At 32.2% G+C, this 18,080-nt stretch overlaps 2 protein-coding genes across 2 annotated transcripts in view; both read right to left on the bottom strand.

Annotated features, from left to right (window-relative positions):
• LOC115880019 overlaps positions 1 to 15,489 on the bottom strand; it is a 59,401-nt gene extending 43,912 nt beyond the window's left edge. The window contains exon 1 of the mRNA XM_030897124.1: positions 15,328 to 15,489. Within this exon, the coding sequence (XP_030752984.1) occupies positions 15,328 to 15,419 (92 nt within the window). The 5' untranslated portion in view covers positions 15,420 to 15,489. The remainder of the gene's footprint in view (positions 1 to 15,327) is intronic.
• LOC115880018 overlaps positions 1 to 15,790 on the bottom strand; it is a gene marked incomplete in the record, with an annotated part of 71,768 nt that extends 55,978 nt beyond the window's left edge. The window contains 1 exon segment of the mRNA XM_030897123.1: positions 15,467 to 15,790.
• Between the last annotated feature and the right edge of the window lie 2,290 nt (positions 15,791 to 18,080).

The following is an 18,080-nucleotide window of genomic DNA, read 5'->3' as shown; positions in this document are numbered from 1 at the left end:
CTCAATGGAGAAGAACTGTAAGCTCAGTTAACGGTAGCAAAACAACCAAAAAGTAAAGAGGCAACATAGTAATGAGATTTTTGAATGTCCGGAGTGCGGTAGGCAAATAACATCACGTATCGGGCTTTTCAGTCACAGAAAAGCTCATGAAAGAAAACGCCGTGCGTGACCATCTTCTGATGCATGTCGAATACTCGTCAGCGAGTAATGGCAGTATGTATGTATAAATTTTAATTTTGCTGTCTGTTCGCATGAAGAGGTTTATCCACACTATTTGGCTCAGACATCCTGACATGGCCGTTGCTCTGTTTATCTGGCTTCTCAGATTGAAATTTTTAAATTAGTAAATGTGCATCAAAATAAAAACACTAAATCACCACAATACACCAAAACACTTTTACTTTTACACTGGACGCGCATTTCGCTAACCATGTTAGTATCATCAGCAGATGATTATAAACTAAAGTACAATCTACAAGTTGAGCGTTTATATACTCGCTCAGTGAGCACCGAGTGGGTGTGGCAAAATTTAGCCAACCGAGTCAGAGCCCACTGAGCGTAACAGTTAGATTTCCGCCACTAGAGTAGTAGGAACAAAGAACTTGAAGGAATTGGACCGTTGTCTCTGTTCATACTATCTTTACATTTATTAATTCTGATGCTTTCATATGCATCTAATTGCCTGTAATTTGGGACTTGTTTAATTAATTTTAAATTATTAAGATCTATACAATGTTCTTTATCAACAATATGTTCGGCAACGCAAGATTTATCCGGTCTACCATATCTTATCTGAGCTAAATGTTCTTTAAATCTAGTTAATATTGATTTTCTAGTTTGCCCAACATATTTCTGATTACAATCTTTACAAGAAATTTCATAAATACCCGACCTTTCCAGTGGAGGTGTTTTAAATGTTCATGTTACTAGATTACTATAGCTATTAATAATATCACTATTGTGCCTAAATATTACATATAGACTGTAGTTGAAAATCATACTTCAAACAGTTATTTTACATTTGTAATAATCATCATTATTATGATATGATACATTATGTTTATTTTGCAATGTCATTTTAGCCTAACCAAAAACGAAAGTAATTCGTGTTTATATAAAAAATATTAACTTCCTAAAATCGGAACTGATAAAATGAATTACTTTTCGAAATATTTTATTCTCGAAACTATTCAATGAAATAGATCTTAATGAATTCCATATAAATCTGTAGTTTTTCCTAATGTAGAGCTGTCATTTCTGTGAATAATAATTTGAAAATCACACAGGGAACATGAATATTTATAAACAACGGAATATTTAAACAATGTACGTCTTTGTGGCGGATCTAAAAGGGACATGTCCTATGTATTTTAGGACACAGGCTTTAAAGTAGACTTGATAATGAAAGAACCGATAGCCGGCTAAAGAGAAAATAAATGATCCCTTTTAAATTTAATTAAATATAAGTAAATGTATTGCTCAGGAATCTGTATGGTAGATATTATTAATATGTAATTATTAGTAAATAAGTGACAAAGTAAAAAATACAGGTCCGTATTAATAAAATAAAGTTGATGATGGTTGCTAAGAAAGAAAACATTCAATCGAAAATAATCTGATGACAGTAACACTTGTAAAGCAGGAAAAGTAGGGAAAAAAATTGGAAAAATTCGATTTCTTCAAATATTTTAGGAAATAATTGTTTTTTTTAGGTTTCGAACCATGATATTTTAGGGTTCAACAAGGGGACATTTTCTCCAGTCTAACTTTGTATTTTATATTTGCCGGTTTATGAGGTCGGTGGTCCTCCGTTCTTATAATGGGTTTTAAGGTTTTTGATCATACATTAATTTCTTTGTTTTTATTATATATTATACGTACAGAATCGATAATAAAATTATTGATGTCGAAATTTCATTACTATACAATTTCACTATACAGGGTGTCATTGTTCATTTTTTGAAAACTACATACTTTTTTCTACAAAAAAGGTACTCTTGTTGCACATCGCCCAGAGTGATGGTTTTCGAGAAAATTGAAAGCAAAGAGTTTCCTCTGATGGGTTGCTAACTGGTTAATCAACATAAACTTATGAAAGTTATGGCGGTTCAAAAGTAACCAATTAGCTATCAAATAATTAATTGAAAAATCAAAATTTCATTATTCTTAAAACATCTTATTGCTTTAAAAAACGAAATAACAAACCGATGGTTTACTCAGTACCGATTAATATTGAAGAGCAACTACGGCAACGCATTATTGACTGTTCCAATGAAATTCGGACAACACCAAGGATATTCCACAGGGTACGCAGATTTTGGAGACGAAGAGCAGATGTCTGCACTGAAATGAATAGTGGTCAATGAATTAAGGAATGCGTCATTTTAATAAGGAATTTTGGTAATTGGTTTATTTCGTTTTTAAAGCACAACGATGTTTTAAAAATCATGAAATTTTGATATTCCAATTAATTATTTAATAACTACTTGGTTACTTTTGAACCGCCATAACTTTTATAAATTTATGTTGATTAACCAGTTAGCAACATATCAGAGCAAACTCTTTGCCTTCAATTTTCTCGAAAACCATCACTCTGGGCGATGTGCAACGAGAGTACCTTTTTTGTAGGAAAGGGTATGTAGTTTTCAAAACATGAACCCACGTTGCAAAAAAAATAACCTCAAAAAAGTTATTCACGAAACAACCCCTTACCCTTGGAAAAACTACCCTTTCCGCTTTTCCAAATAATTTTTCAGTGTCACCATTTGATTTAGGGTCAAAATTTATGGCAGAGGATTTTTTTTCAAAATTTTATCTCGTTTTTTAAGCCTACAATTTCAAAAAAAACGTTTTTTAAGTTCACCCTTTCAGTGCCCCTAACTCCCTTAATATGCATTTTCCGCCCTATATTCAGGATCATTTTTTACTATTTTTAGGAGTACTATCGCCCCGCGATTTTTTTTACGCCATTTCAATGACACCCTGTATTTATGGCACAATTTTTTATATTTTACCTCATATTTTATTTATCTGTCTATCTAAAATAACCAATTTATCCCATGAATAATTGATAAGACTGTTGAAGGATTTGATTTATAGTTCTTTTATAAAATCGGCGGACTTGTAAGGAGATAATATTACCAGGAGAGGGATAAGCAGTCGTAAAAGGTGTTTTTCTAATGGAAACTCTAGTTTCACCTGGTATCGAATTATTTCTATATTTAAGCTTGAGGTTTGCTTCATTTATCATCATTTGTAAACTAAGAATATTTTCTGAATAAAATTGAATCTGAACACAATCGTAGTGCCTAAGTGTATGTATAAGAGTAGAATTAAGTAATTAAGGCATTTATTAATTCATGAATTAATAAATTATGAATTTTTTAATAATTTCTAAAATAAATTTGGATTTATATATGGTATTATCTTTGGGTCGTTCAATACTCAACATAGTCTAATTGATGCGAGAGGTCAGTAGAAATCATGCGATCCTTCGTCAGATTTCATCAGAATTTGCCACTTTGAGAATTGCAATTTGCGTTTTCGAAAATTCGTACAAGCCGGATAAAACCAATTAAGTGAAAATTTATTGATAACCGCATATTTTCTTGATATAATGAACATATTTACTTAGTTGTGATACTTACAATAGTGATATTTAGGTTACGAAACGAAAGTCGGAAACACAAGTCGTTAGAAAACTAGAATTAATCCATTTGGTATTATCTGACTCTACGATAATTCAAAGTTTATGATTTATTGCTAGTCAAACTTCTTTAATATTATTTTGAATAATATATTACTCGAGAAAAAATAGGAAGATAACCTACAAAAAGAAATGAGATCCCATCAAAACATAGAATGTAAAGAAATGCCAAGCCTAGCAACACAATAATTCTTCCACTATAAAAAGTTGTGAGATCTCATGTAAAGCTAAGTCAGTTTATTTTATTTGTCTCTCTTTAAGCACCTATTCAACAATTTTGTTACAAATTGTTAGTATCAGGCATCTTTATTTCTGTAATAATTATAACTTGGCATTTTTGATGGGATTCTTAACAACAGGAATTGGAATATTTGAGCTTAGAATACCTAAATATTTTTTAATATTCTTTTAATTTTCTATACTTTTAACTATGTCCATATTCTACCAAACATTGAACGTTCTTGAAAAATATTGTTAGATTTTCCTGTACATGTTTTATTATTATTCATTACTACGAAAGCCGTAGATTATTTTAATGTTTTTGTAAAAGTTATATGTGGGTTTTCGGCAAGTCTATAAATAGCACTGCAACTAATTAATGTTTTGTACTTCTCACCGGTGAATTATTTACTGCTGTGTAGAATTAAGGGTCCTAGAATCAAAGTCCGTACCACACAAATAAAATATAAATCATTTCAAAGCATAATCAATTAATATTCATTTACATACAAGTTGTTTCCTGGATGTTGGACATATTAATATGCTAACTGACAAAAAGTTTTTAAACTTTTAGGTTTATTGTTCAAACTTCTGTGGTGGCTGCAAGATTCATATAATCAAGACGTTATAAAGTTTTGACGTAAGAAACGTCAAAAGTTGCTGTCGTCCGATCGTGAAATAAAGAAAATGAAAGTGCAAAATTAAACTCAATTTTAAACAATTTCAATTTTAAACTCGTGTTTAGTGTTGCTTACAATTAACATCAACATTTTAGCTATTTTGTGAGAATAAAACACTAAAACGTAAGTTCTGTGACCAGAACTACTTTAAATAGACAAGAAGTTCAAGTATACATGAAAAAAGCATATTTGATGAACGGTTGAAATTCAAAATGGTTAAAACATAATTAATTACTAACAAATATATCAATAAATCTATTAATAACCTACTTATTCTGTTTCCCATGATAAATCCAATAAAAGTTTGACGGAAAATATTGATGTCAAATTATATTGCTTTGCGATAAGTTTTCGGTTATGAATGGTTATAGTTTACGAGTGACTGTAATTTTCCCCTACCTAAAAAATATTTTAAAATTCAAAAACTTTAGCGAGAATTTACGTTTTAAAAATTCTGTTTTAGATATAAATAAGAAAACTTTTATTGCGAAAAATGTGATACGTGTGTTACATATATCTGGTATGCTAATTGAAGTGAAACTTCTTACTACCAACTATTAAATTGAAGGATTTGAAGGATTTCTATTTTTTTATGAATGCTTTTTATAAACTTCAAATAAATTAAAGTTCATATAAAACCGTATACTATTGTAGCTTTATGATTTTGTAATGTTTTTTTAATTTATATTAAAAAACGATAATTCTATCACTCGGCCGGATAGCCTGGCAGCTGTGGCTGTTAAACCAAAATACTATTACATCTATATCTTTGACTACTTACTACTAACTTCTACTAACCAACAATATCTTTTGTGTGGTCTGTGGTCTGTTTTTGTTTAAATGTTTTGTTCATTATTCAGGTTGGGGATTTGGCTAAATTATTATAAAGATTTAAGTACATTAAAACATTTTCTAAAAGGTTTTTTAGCTTAATCCCACTGTTTTCAGGTAATAATTGATAATTTGAAGTTTGATATCATGTAATATCATTTTAATAGAACGTTTACAATTTGTTATTATAAATAATACATCTACTGACCTATCTGCTAAAAACTAAAATGTCCTCTGAAAAAGTTGTAGTAGGATTGTAAAGTTTTTTCTTTTTGTTTTTCTAGCGACGCTGACGGTAAGAGATATACCCCTGAAAAGTTAGGCAATATTTTTGGTTTGCTAGTAAAAAGGAGGCCTGTTCCAAACACCGGAACACCGTTTTAACATCGGTGTTGGGCTGACACCGGTAGCCAAATATAGACTATCCAGTGTTCCGGTGTCGATACCGACACCGGTGTTGGCATCGACACCGGTGTTGATACCGACACCGGTGTTCATTTCGATACCGGTGTTCATCTACAACACCGATGTTCATCTCGACACCGGTGTTGGTCTGGACACCGGTGTTCATCTCGATACCGGTTTTGACTACGACACCGGTTTTGATATTGACACCAGTGTTTTGTAAACGGGTTAAAGAAGAAATAATGATAATTAATAACTTCAAAATAAACCTGATAATAATAATGTCGTATCGGTGCTTATTTTTATAGTTTATTAAAGCGCACCGACTTTAAGCTTTCAAATTTAAATATAATTTTCTATCAGACTAATCACTAAAATAAAGTAGAAGCGTCAGATAAACAACTATTAAGTAAAAAATTGTTTAATCAAAAACAAATAGAAAACAAAACAAAACATAAACAAAAATTCGTAGCTGTAAAATAAACTAAAAAATATTACATTAAAAAACTAAAAAAACAAACAAACGGCACCATCGACATCGACGATTGACACCGAGATAAACACCGTTGTTGAGGTAAAGACCGGTGTCAAGATAAACACCGGTGCTGTAGATGAACACCGGTGTCGAGATAAACACCGGTGTTGAAATGAACACCGGTGTTGAGATAAACACCGGTACACCGACTGAAACACCGGTGGTCATCAACACCTAACACCGGTGTTCAAATCTCAACACCGAACAGATCTAGTAAAAAGCCACTTACAAGCTGGTTTCCGTTTGGATTTTATGCAGTGGTGCTTACAAAAAATATATTTTTTTGTTTTTTAGATTTCTCTTCCAGTGGCTATAAGTAAACCCAGACATTTTTCAAGAAACATTAACTTTTGAAAAAATGCACTGATGCTGAAAAATATTCTTTCGCTCTGTATATGTTTTTTTTTGGAATACATTTTTAATTATTTCAAATATGTACTTCTAAAATTAGGTATATGACAATAGATATAGATTGTGTTTAGGATTTCATGTAGAATTATAAAATATATTAAAAATATAGGGAGTGCTTGTCTAGGTATTTAAAATAAACAATTGCTAGCCCAAAATTGGGCCTTCATTTGAAACACTCAAGTTTGTATGTGAATTAAGTCCTAAAAAGCTTTTAATAAATAAGTTGCATGGAAACTCCTGAAGATATAGTTTTTAATATACACAAAATTGGTATATACTTTAAAGTTATAGATCTGTGGCAGTATTTAAAATAATCTAAAAAGCCCCGATACCAATGCCATCTACTATAGTATTGTAGAATGTAGAGTGTTTAGAAGGGGAGTTAATCACCGCGACCTTAAAGATCTGTTGTGTGTTCCCCTTTTTTGAGTTATAACTAGTTATAACTCATCATACAGTCTCAGGGCTTTAGTAAAAGCCGGTATCTGAGACGGCTCTACAGGGGCCAGCTCAGCATATCCTCGACATCGGCCGTACCGAAGTTCATGGTCCGCGTCTCAGCGCACTCAGTGATAAGATGTTATGGTGTTTCCCCATTTTCCCCACAGAATCTGCATTCGCCGTTGTTTCTCAGCTTCAGTCTACTGAGGTGTTCGTTGAGGAGACAGTGTCCTGTTAGAAACCCTGTGACAATCCGAAGATTGTTTTACTTAAATCAAGGAAAATCTTAAATTTTTCTCGGTCGTTCTGAGAATGCCTTAGACCGTTGGAGGACACGCATTCCAGGTAACGGAGGTGGTCTTCCAGGTTTTTCAATTCCGCTTTCAGTTGGTTCCCGCTTGGAAAACAGAACGGTTCTGGTCGCGTTGCGGAGTGTTGTTCGCTCCTTTTCTAGGTAGATCATTTGCTTTTTCATTGCCTTCTATCCCTTAGTTAGCAGGTACACAGAGTAGGAGGACTTTATTTTCTTTGCCTAATTTGTTGAGCTTCTTAGGTATTCTTTCACCAACTTCGAATTGATGGTTTGGTCTACCCACCACTAATACATTTTAACTATCTAAGAGTATATAAGCGTATGATAATCTAACTGAACAATTATTTTCACTAGGTATGTTTGACAATGCAAACAATCGCAGATTCCTTAAAGCGCTAATTACTCATAATACAAGTATTTAAAAAAACCCACTTATCAATTTTAGAATACTTAATATAATATTAATTTCAAATCATTAATAACATAGGATATCAAACATTTAATACACGTTCTTAATTTTAATCAATCTTCGAAAACATTTTAAACAATTTGTAATATCATTAATAAAATTAATGAACCGCTAATAGCAAGCTTTTTTCACAGTAAACTGATGCAGTGCGTGGAATTTATGCTACGTTCGCGAATTTTAAACACCCTCTACACTATGCCCGAAACGTTTCAAAAAATCATTCTGGAAATATTTCGTGAAACATTTCGCGAAGCATTTCTCGAAATAGTTTCAGAAGTAAATCCAATGCTTTTCTTATGTTGCGGGAAATCTTGGCTTGTCTCGGTCGCAAATTCCGAAACAGATCGAAATCGAGCGAGACAAGTCGTGATTAGTTGTTTGTTTTTTATTGTTTTTACCTAATACAATTTACTGTGTACACTGTAAAAAAAATGAGTGAAATTTCACTCAGATTTCACTCAATACTTTCTCAATTTCTGTCCACACCCGATTGAGTGAAATTTCCACTCTACAGAACCGAATGAATCTTCAATTCTCAGAGTGAAAAGCACTGAGTGTTTTCACTCAATCAATATTTTGAAAAGTTTTCTAAAAGTATTCATGAGCGAGAAAAAATGTCCGGATTTAATTTGACCTCGTGTGGTATTCGGTAAGAAAATTCCACACCAAATTGTGTTTGAAAATCAAATAATTAAAATGTATTTTTCGATTTTTGGTCGAATTGATTATTTAGTTATTATGATAACTAAGTGACACCCAAACCTAATAACTATTTCAGTTTTGAAGCTGTCAAGCGGCACAAGCGGCACAAGCGGCACAAAGCGGCTTAAAAAAAAATGTTTCGCTTTGGTTATGAAAGCAAAGAAAATATTCGCCAGGAGATTAAGCAGTTGACAGCCGCGAATACTAGGAAATCGAAGTCAAGCGTATGGAAGCAGTTTACAAACTTTCATCTCAGCTTTGTAATTGAAATGTATCAAAATTATCATGTAAACAAATAAACCAGACTCTCAAAAGATATTCTGTCATTATAAACGTCAAAAAATTTCCAGCATAATTGGCTGTTGGGTGCCCACAAGGAAAAAATTTTCGCTAAAATTTATCCGTTGCCATGGTGATTTGTCAAAAAAAACACGTTTTGATTGGTTAAAAATTACAGGTGTGGAATTTTCACTAAAATTTATCCGTTGCCATGGTGATTTGTCAAAAAACACGTTTTGATTGGTTAAAAATTACAGGTGTGGAATTTTCAGTTAATTTTTTCTTATTCCCTCTGTATCTGGAAATTTCCCATGAGTTGGCATCACTGCTTTCGTGTAACATTAAATCAGGTTATCTTTGAAAAGTTAAAATTCACCAATGAAAAATTAGCTTTTTTCTTTTTAATATGCACCTGGCATATTAAATAGTTCAAATGACAAAGTCAGGGCTCCCGAGTAACATCAATCTATCGAGATGAACCGCAAAAACATCAATTTTAAATTGGAAATTAATTTCGCTGTCGAATTTATCCCCATATTTCAGGTACTAGAGACACGACGACGTGCTATTCAGGTGATATTTTTATGAGAAAATAATTTGGAAAACAATTTTTTCCCAATATACCCTGTTGTTTAAAATATTTACTTTTAAGCTTCATTCCAACAGCCACCAAATCAAACCAAAACTTCGAAATTAGTGGAATAAATTAGTGGTTTCAATTAGCGTAGACGTTTGTTCCTCTAATTTCAATGTAGTAGAAAATGTTAACAAACTTTAACTTTTGCCCCTAATTATACTTCAAAATTTGCGATTAATATCATTTTGGCTTTTGATTATCATCTGTCAACAGAAATTGTGATTAGAAATGAAAAGTCTATTTCTCCAAAAAATCCTTTATGGGTATTTCGCCTCTGCACTGCAAGAAAATCTGAAAAATAAAATAGCGCGTAACACTTCTGCGTTAAACCTAAACGGACACTGCTTAAATGTTAGAATTAAAGAACATAAAGATTATTTAAGAAAGGGAGATTTTCACAAATCTAAGATTTGTCAGCATTCATGGGACCCAGGGCACAGAATAAATTTTAATAACGCCAAAATTATAATGAAAGAAGCGATAGCCTCTAAAAGAAAAATAAAAGAGGCTTTTTTAATTCAATCTAATAAAAATAAATGTATTGCTCATGCATCTGTAGATGTTAGTAATGCATGACAATCGCTTCTTTGATTTTAAAGAACATAACATATATAAACATAACATAAGTAAAATTTAAAAATAATCATACAGAAAGTTTGGGGATTTTTGGTTTTACCTTATTAAGTAATTGTTATCAGGTAGTAATTGTTAATTTTGAAGTTTAACTTGATATGTCATTTTAACAGAACGTCAACGGTTTCTTGTAGACGTATCTGTTTTAAAAAAGTAAAGTGTTCTCGAATAGTTGAATTTAAATATTTTAAATTGTTTTTTTCTTTATTCATTGTATTTTTTCTTGCTTCCGACGACGGAAAGAGATAAACTTTCCGAAACATTAAGCATTTTTTTCTTTGTTAGGCAAATTTGTATAACTGTAAACATAACTTCTGACAAGCAGTGTCCGTTTAGGTTTACGGCAGAAGTGTTTACAAAAAATAACTATTTTATTTTGTAGATTTTCTTGCAGTGCAGTGGCGAAATACCCATAAAGGATTTTTTTGGAGTGATGAATCCGCCACATAGGTATAGACATTTTTTGAAAAGTTTATTGTTTTATAAGCTAATTATTAGGCTTTTTCTATGGATACAACCGACTACCACAAGCTGTTTCTAGCATTCTATTAATGTTATTTGTATTTTTCTAGACTTTGTGAATGATCGTAAAGTTTTAAGCATAAAGTATAATTTAAACCACTAATTTATATCGCGGTGTATATCGGGTTGCATAATCGTAAAATTTAAATAAAATAATATTTAACAATAAAATTATAGTAAACATGATGCAAAAATAATAGTTATTTGCGATAATTTATGAGCTAGCACACAGAGGTCGTTGCGAGGAAATTTGACTGTTACACTACAAATTTTCTAAAAAAATAAAAATTAACACATTTTTTGAACACAACAAAATAATATTAACTAAACAAAACTAGAAAACGTCATTTTTGCTGCATCACAAGCAAATAAAAATTAATACGTAGCCAAGAGTCATAATTCAGGATTTCTCTGGGGGTTGCCCAACAGTACCTGAGGGGGGGGGGCACACCCGGGCACCCCTCTGGTTACGCCAATGTTGAGTGGTTAAATTGCTTTTTGACGTAAGAATAAAAAAAACTGAGGTTCCAAAGTTATGATGCAGTTAGTTTCTATTTGACAAGTAGATGACAAAACCACAGTCTTGCCCCTATAGTTGATATGTTGATATGGGAAGTAGGGTTTCCGAAACCGGAACTGTTTTGCGGAAACGGGAATTTCGGTACCAAACCATTAAGGAACCCGGATTTCCCGCGTTACTCGGTACTTTCGGTACCAGCTAATTTTTATTCAATTATGGTGCTGTCAATCAGCAAACGAGGTATTTTTCTTTCAATATACTTATACTGTCGTTTAAAATATTTACTTTTAAGCTTCACTAAGAACCTTTGAATGTCAAAAACGTAAAATTGATATAAAATTGAGTCTGTTTAATGAAAATAACATCAAATTTTATTATGTAATCACTCATGTGTGAGAAAATTAATTAACATGCTACCGATGACACGTTGAATTAACAAACACGAACGTAAGCGAAGAAAAAAACATACACATCTTAAAGTTCACACACTAGTTCACATTTGTATATAAGTCAATTGGGAGTACTTATAGTTTTGGAGATCTCTTGATGAGTCAGTTATACTCACTGCATTATTTATACTAACACTCAGATTGGTGCCAATGAAAATTAAAATAATAATATTTCCTATTGTTCATCGTTTTCAATTTATATAAGTCCATTTTGACTAATACTGAGAGGGATTGCGAAAGGTCTCGACATCGACTTTGGAGAATTTTAGAGTTGTGAAATATTTCATACTCTTATGAAGGATCACGACTACTAATTTTAACGATACAAGCTTATTTCTACTAAGCCTGAAATTGAATATAAAAAGAATGTAAGTTTTGATTTAAACATAGCAAGAGATCTCTTAGCATTCAGTGTGATTATAAAATGGGTACATTCATAGATAGGTATATCATAATAATCACAATCCATGACATTTACAGCAATACTGTAAAAAATATATAAAGCAATTTTCACTTAATTAGGGCAAACATATCCAAGTTAAAATTTTGTATGAAGGAGTTTTTTGTATTAAGGAAAACTGTGTTTAGAAATTATTTTACATTCATTCTCATTAAAATAATATTTAAGAATCGTGATGTAACGATGTACTAATGATGTAAGTGTTTAGGTGTCTAGTGGGGAATTAGTGTTTGGTTGGTGTTATACTTTTTTACTCAGTAATTTTATGCAGGGGTGCCCGGTGGCGTAGAGGTACAGGCTCTCGTCTGCGAATCTCAAGGTTGTGGGTTCGAATCCCACACCCGGCATTTCATTAGCCGACTATTTTTATTAAAATAAAAATAATTTGGGTACCTAGGTCGACTCAGCCTTAAATGAGTACTTGGGATTCACAATCCTGAGGTAATAATGGGCGGTTGAAGCGAAGTGCTAGCCACATTACCTTCCTTGTATACCGGACGGCTCTAGCATGGCAAGCTGTACCTTGTACTCCCAAGGCGTTAAACGCTGTATACGGGAGCTATTATTATTATTAATTTTATACAGGTACGAACAAAAAGATATTACTCTTCAAACCAGTTAAAAAATATGTAGGTGGCTCTCTCTACGCGCAGGAGTCACATTGACATCAAAATCAAATTTCTCATATCAAAAAACTCCCAAACACCGATTTTCACACCCTGTATCTCCGAAACTAAGTATTTTAGGACATACATTTATACGAACATTTTTACTTATTTGTATTTGCAGAATATGCTGCCGGAGTTTCCGGAAACTAAACAAAACTAGAAAACGTCATTTTTACTGCATCACAAGCAAATAAAAATTAATACGTAGCCAAGAGTCATAATTCAGAATTTCTCTGGGGGTTGCCCAGCAGTACCTGGGGGGGGGGCGGCACACCCGGGCACCGTACAGTTCGGACCACCCTGTATACAAAGAAGCCGAAGCAACAGTAATGATATATATGATAGGCAGACGCGCTATCCCCAAAGCTGTTTACAGCAACATTAGAAGAAATCTTCCATCAACTGGACTGGGCCAACAAAGGATTATTAAAAATAGATGGAGAATATCTTACAATCTAAGATGACATAGTCCTAATTGCCAAAAATCCTGAAGAACTACAAACACAAATTAATGAACAAAATACAGCCACCAATAAAGTGGGCCTCAAAATAAATTTAGGAAAAACTAGGGGAAGTAATGTACAACGAACTAGGGGAGAGAAGGGACATTCTAGTGAATAACACAACACTGGAAATAGTAGAACATATATATTTGGAACAACTAATACACAGCTCGGGATCTCGACTACCAGAAATGAACAGAATAATTAAGTTAGCATGGAGTATTTATGGAAGAAACTCAATCATATTGAAATATTGAATATGCCACTCTATCTAAAGAAGAAAACATTCGACCAATGTGTACTACCAATCATGGCCTATGCATGCGAACCTGGACACTTAAAATGGCCATCATAAGGAAACTGCAGGTCGCACAACGTTCAATGGAACGAAATATGCTGGGAATAACCAAGAGAGACCGTAAAAGAATAGAGTGGATACGACAAAAGACCCAAGTAATAGATATCATCCATACAGAGTCAAACCCGTCAAATGGCAATGGGCAAGATATTATGACAAGAAGAACGGACAACAGATTGACCACAAAAATTACAGTATGGTCGCCCAAGGAATTAAGAGACCTTGAGGAAGACCAAACTTGAGATGGGACCATAATATTAGGAAGTTGGCAGGGATATCTTGGGCCCGCATAGTATGTGAGGGAGGCTACACCATAATTGGAAATGGCTGAATAAGCTGAAAATGATGATGATTTAAAAATAATGAAATGAACAAAATTCTTACAGCTTTAGTGTATATTAATAAATAATATTTTCTTGCCTTTAGCTGTGTATTTTTTCTAATTTCGAAAAATCGAAAGTAGAGAAAATTAAAAAAAATAAAAAGTAAAAAGAAAATTGTTTTGCTTGTCGTAAAGGGGGGAACCAAGCTCCACTCCCACAACCGGTTTCTGGGCCTACCCTTCATCAGGTGGGCTGTCCAGGGGCTGGTTCTCACCGATACGATACGGCAAGCAAAACTTCTTCTATATCAATAGACGATGTCGTAAAGTGTCGGTGAGATATTAGTGCATCTCCCGTCAAAAGATGGTAAAGAGCGTTTTTCGGCCCGCTCAAATATATGAAATGAACAAAATTCTTACAGCTTTAGTGTATATTAATAAATAATATTTTCTTGCCTTTAGCTGTGTATTTTTTCTAATTTCGAAAAATCGAAAGTAGAGAAAATATAATAAAATAAACATTTAAAAATAATTATACCCCCATTTACCTCAAAAAATGATATTTAGGAACTAATTTTAGTAGCATACTTGATTTCCGTGAAATAAAACATTTGAAATTTAATTTGTTTCATTGGAACAGTAAAAGTTTTGTTATATTTAACTAGTTAAAATTTTTGTTATATTTGACTAGTTTAAATTTTTGTTATATTTGACTAGTTAAAATTGTTGTATTAGGGCAAACTGTATTTAAAAGTATTTTACCTCTGTTTAGTTTAAATAATAATATTTAGGAACCAATTTGTAGTAATACTTGGTTCCGTGAAATAAACATTTGAAATTTAATTTATTTAATTCAAATAGTCAAATTTTTGTTATATTTTAGTGTACTAGTGTTTGATCCAAAGAAATTATATTTTTTGACCACCCCCCCCCAAAAAAACACTTTTTTAACTTAATATACCGTATGATCGAGAAAAAACGGCGTCAACGATGGCTATGAAATGAAGATCGCTGTCATTTTATATGTAAATTTATTTGGGAAATGTCATTGATCGTCATTTCCCAGCCAACCGGACGCCGCTTTTTTTCGATCATACGGTATTATCTGGAAATACAGAAGCGCGTCGCAAAAATTAAACATTACGCCAAATTTCAAATTATTGAAAAACTAAGACCGAACATATAGATAAATAATTTTATATTTCATGTGAGATATGTAAGATACGATATAATAAAAAAAATATTTTTATGTTTACGGACTTACCGGCTATTGATACTTGGTCTGGCCACGACCTGTTGTTGCAGCCCCAAAATCAACAGCATTACAGCCAAAAACTTGAAGACTGTCGTGTTCATCTTGAAGCAATATAAATCACAAAAAAATTCACTGAACAGAAAGTACCAAAATCAAATTAAAATAAAGTCTTTCGCGACAAAAAAAAAACACTGTGTCCAGTTTTTCACCAAGTCACTAAAATATGGTAACGAACCGGTGTAATAAATAATATGGCCAAAAAATAAAACTGACCGGAAATTTTGCGGAAATATTTTTTTGAGTGCCCGCCTTTTTGTGTTTTCGTTCGTGTTTTTTCGTTTTTGGTAGTCGGTGCGAATCGTGCGTTATCGGCTCGTTGTTTCTGGTTTCGGTACGGTTTTTCGAATAGCTCGTTCGTGAATGTCGCGCGGATATTTATCCATTTTTCTGCGAGAGGCGAAAACGACGACGAAACAGGGAGGATGGACCGCGAGATTGACTCCTGTCGGACGCGATCGACGCCTTATCGTGGGAGATGACAGAGCGAACGCAGGCGGTGCGTGCGACAGGATTCTTATCATTTTACGTGATAACAATGTGGTTTCGGCAGTCCGATGCTGAAAACCGCAATACTAAGTGCGGTACGGCTAATTAAGGTGCATTTTTACCACAAGCGATTGAATCTTATTATCAGGCTATATTAGTATTTCTGTGCTGACAGAGCATGCGAGTGGTGCAAAACACCTGCTGGTACTTTGCTCCGAGTAGGAAATATAGGATCCTATACAGGGTGTCCCAGAAATAAGTGCAAATATTTTAAGGGGTAGTAGATCTCGATAAAAGAAACATATTTTCTCTTTATCGTTTTTCAAATAAGTCCAAAATAACAGAGTTATTTTACTTTGAAAATTTCCAAAAAAAATGATTTTTTGCTAAAATTTTGAGAACCACTGGATCTTTTCTGGATTTTCTTTCTTGTAAATTTAATCTAATACCTATGTTTTCATATTATCAAGAAATTATGTTTTTGAACTTAAAACTAAAAAAATTTCCAAAAAAAATTTCAAAAAATTTCGAATTTTCAATTTTTTTTTCGCGAAAAAAACCTCATAGGCGTGTTTCTGGGGTTAAACTATACTACCAGTTAAAATATTTGCACCTATTTCTGGGACACCCTGTATAAAGTTCGAATCATTATAAATTCGAATTTTTTTGAATACGAATACCTACATTTGGAAACTTTTTCAATTTGAATCTATTTGAATTCAAATACTTTTGAATTTTCAAAATATTCGAACACTTACATTTCGAATATTTTTGAATTTGGATGCTTTTTAGAATGGAATACATACATTTGAAATCTTTTCAAATTCGAATACTTTTAAGAATCGAATACATTTCAAATATTTTTAAATTCACAAATTTTCAAGAAACGAATAGGTACCTTCTTTTTGAAACTATTTAAGTTCGAACCTTTGTGAATTCGAATACATACATTTCAAAACTTTTTGAATTCGGGCACACTTAAGAAAAAAATACCTACATTTCAAAACTTTTTAAATTCGAACACTAACATTTCGAATCTTTTTGAATTCGGATACTTTTGAGAATCGAATACATTTAAAATATTTTTGAATTCGCATAATTTCAAGAAACGAATACCTAGTTTTCGAAACTATTTGAATTCGGATCTTCGTGAATTCAAATACTTTAGAATTCAAATACATTTTGAATATTTTTGAATTTGTTTTTTTTTCAGAAACGAGTACTTACATTTCGAAACTACATATGTGATTTCGGATCTTTGCAAATTGAATTCGGATACTTTTAAGAAACGAATACCTTTTTTTCAAACTATTTTAATGCGAATCTTTGTGAATTTGAACACTTTTGAATTCGAGTACCCACATTTCAAATCTTTTTGAATTCGGACACTTTTGAGAATCGAATATATTTCAAATCTTTTAGAAATCGAATACGTTCAAGAAACGAATACCTACTTTTTGAAAGTACATATTTGAATTCGAATCTTTGTGAATTCGAATACCTTCGAATTCAAATACCTACATTTCGAATTTTTTTGAATTCAGATACTTTTCAGAAACGAATACCTACTTTTTGAAATTATTTGAATTCGAATCTTTGTGAATTCAAATACTTTTGAATTCAAAAACCTACATTTCGAATCTTTTTGATTTAGGATACTTTTCAGAAACGAATACCTACATTTCGAAATTACTGAAATTCGAATCTTTGCGAATTCGAATACTTTTGAATTGGAATACCTACATTTAGAAATTTTCAATTCAAATCTTTTTATGCAATTCAAATCTTTTCAAATCTAAACAATTTTGAGAATCGAATACATTTCAAATATTTTCAAATTCAAACACTTTTGAGAATCGAATACAATGCATTTTTTTTAATTCGAATACTTTCAAGATACGAATACCTACTATTCGAAACTATTTGAATTCGAATTTTTGTGAATTCAAATATGTACCTCCATTTCGAATCTTATTTGAATTCGGATACTTTTAAGAAACGAATACCTCTTTTTGAAATTATTTGATTCGGATCTTTGAGAATTCGAATTTTTGAATTCGAATACCTACATTTCAAATCTTTTTAAATTCGGATACTTTTCAGAAACGAATACCTACATTTCGAAATTATTTGAATTCGAATCTTTGCGAATTCGAGTACTTAAATTTAGAATTTTTTTCAATTCAAATCTTTTTAATTTGAATACTTTTGAATTC

The sequence above is a fragment of the Sitophilus oryzae genome, unplaced genomic scaffold (genome assembly GCF_002938485.1).
Source record: "Sitophilus oryzae breed Bouriz unplaced genomic scaffold, Soryzae_2.0 scaffold_1604_pilon_pilon, whole genome shotgun sequence".
Lineage (NCBI taxonomy): Eukaryota > Metazoa > Arthropoda > Insecta > Coleoptera > Curculionidae > Sitophilus > Sitophilus oryzae.
The sequence above is the reverse complement of the archived record's forward strand: the minus strand, read 5'-3'. Positions and strand labels throughout refer to the sequence as shown.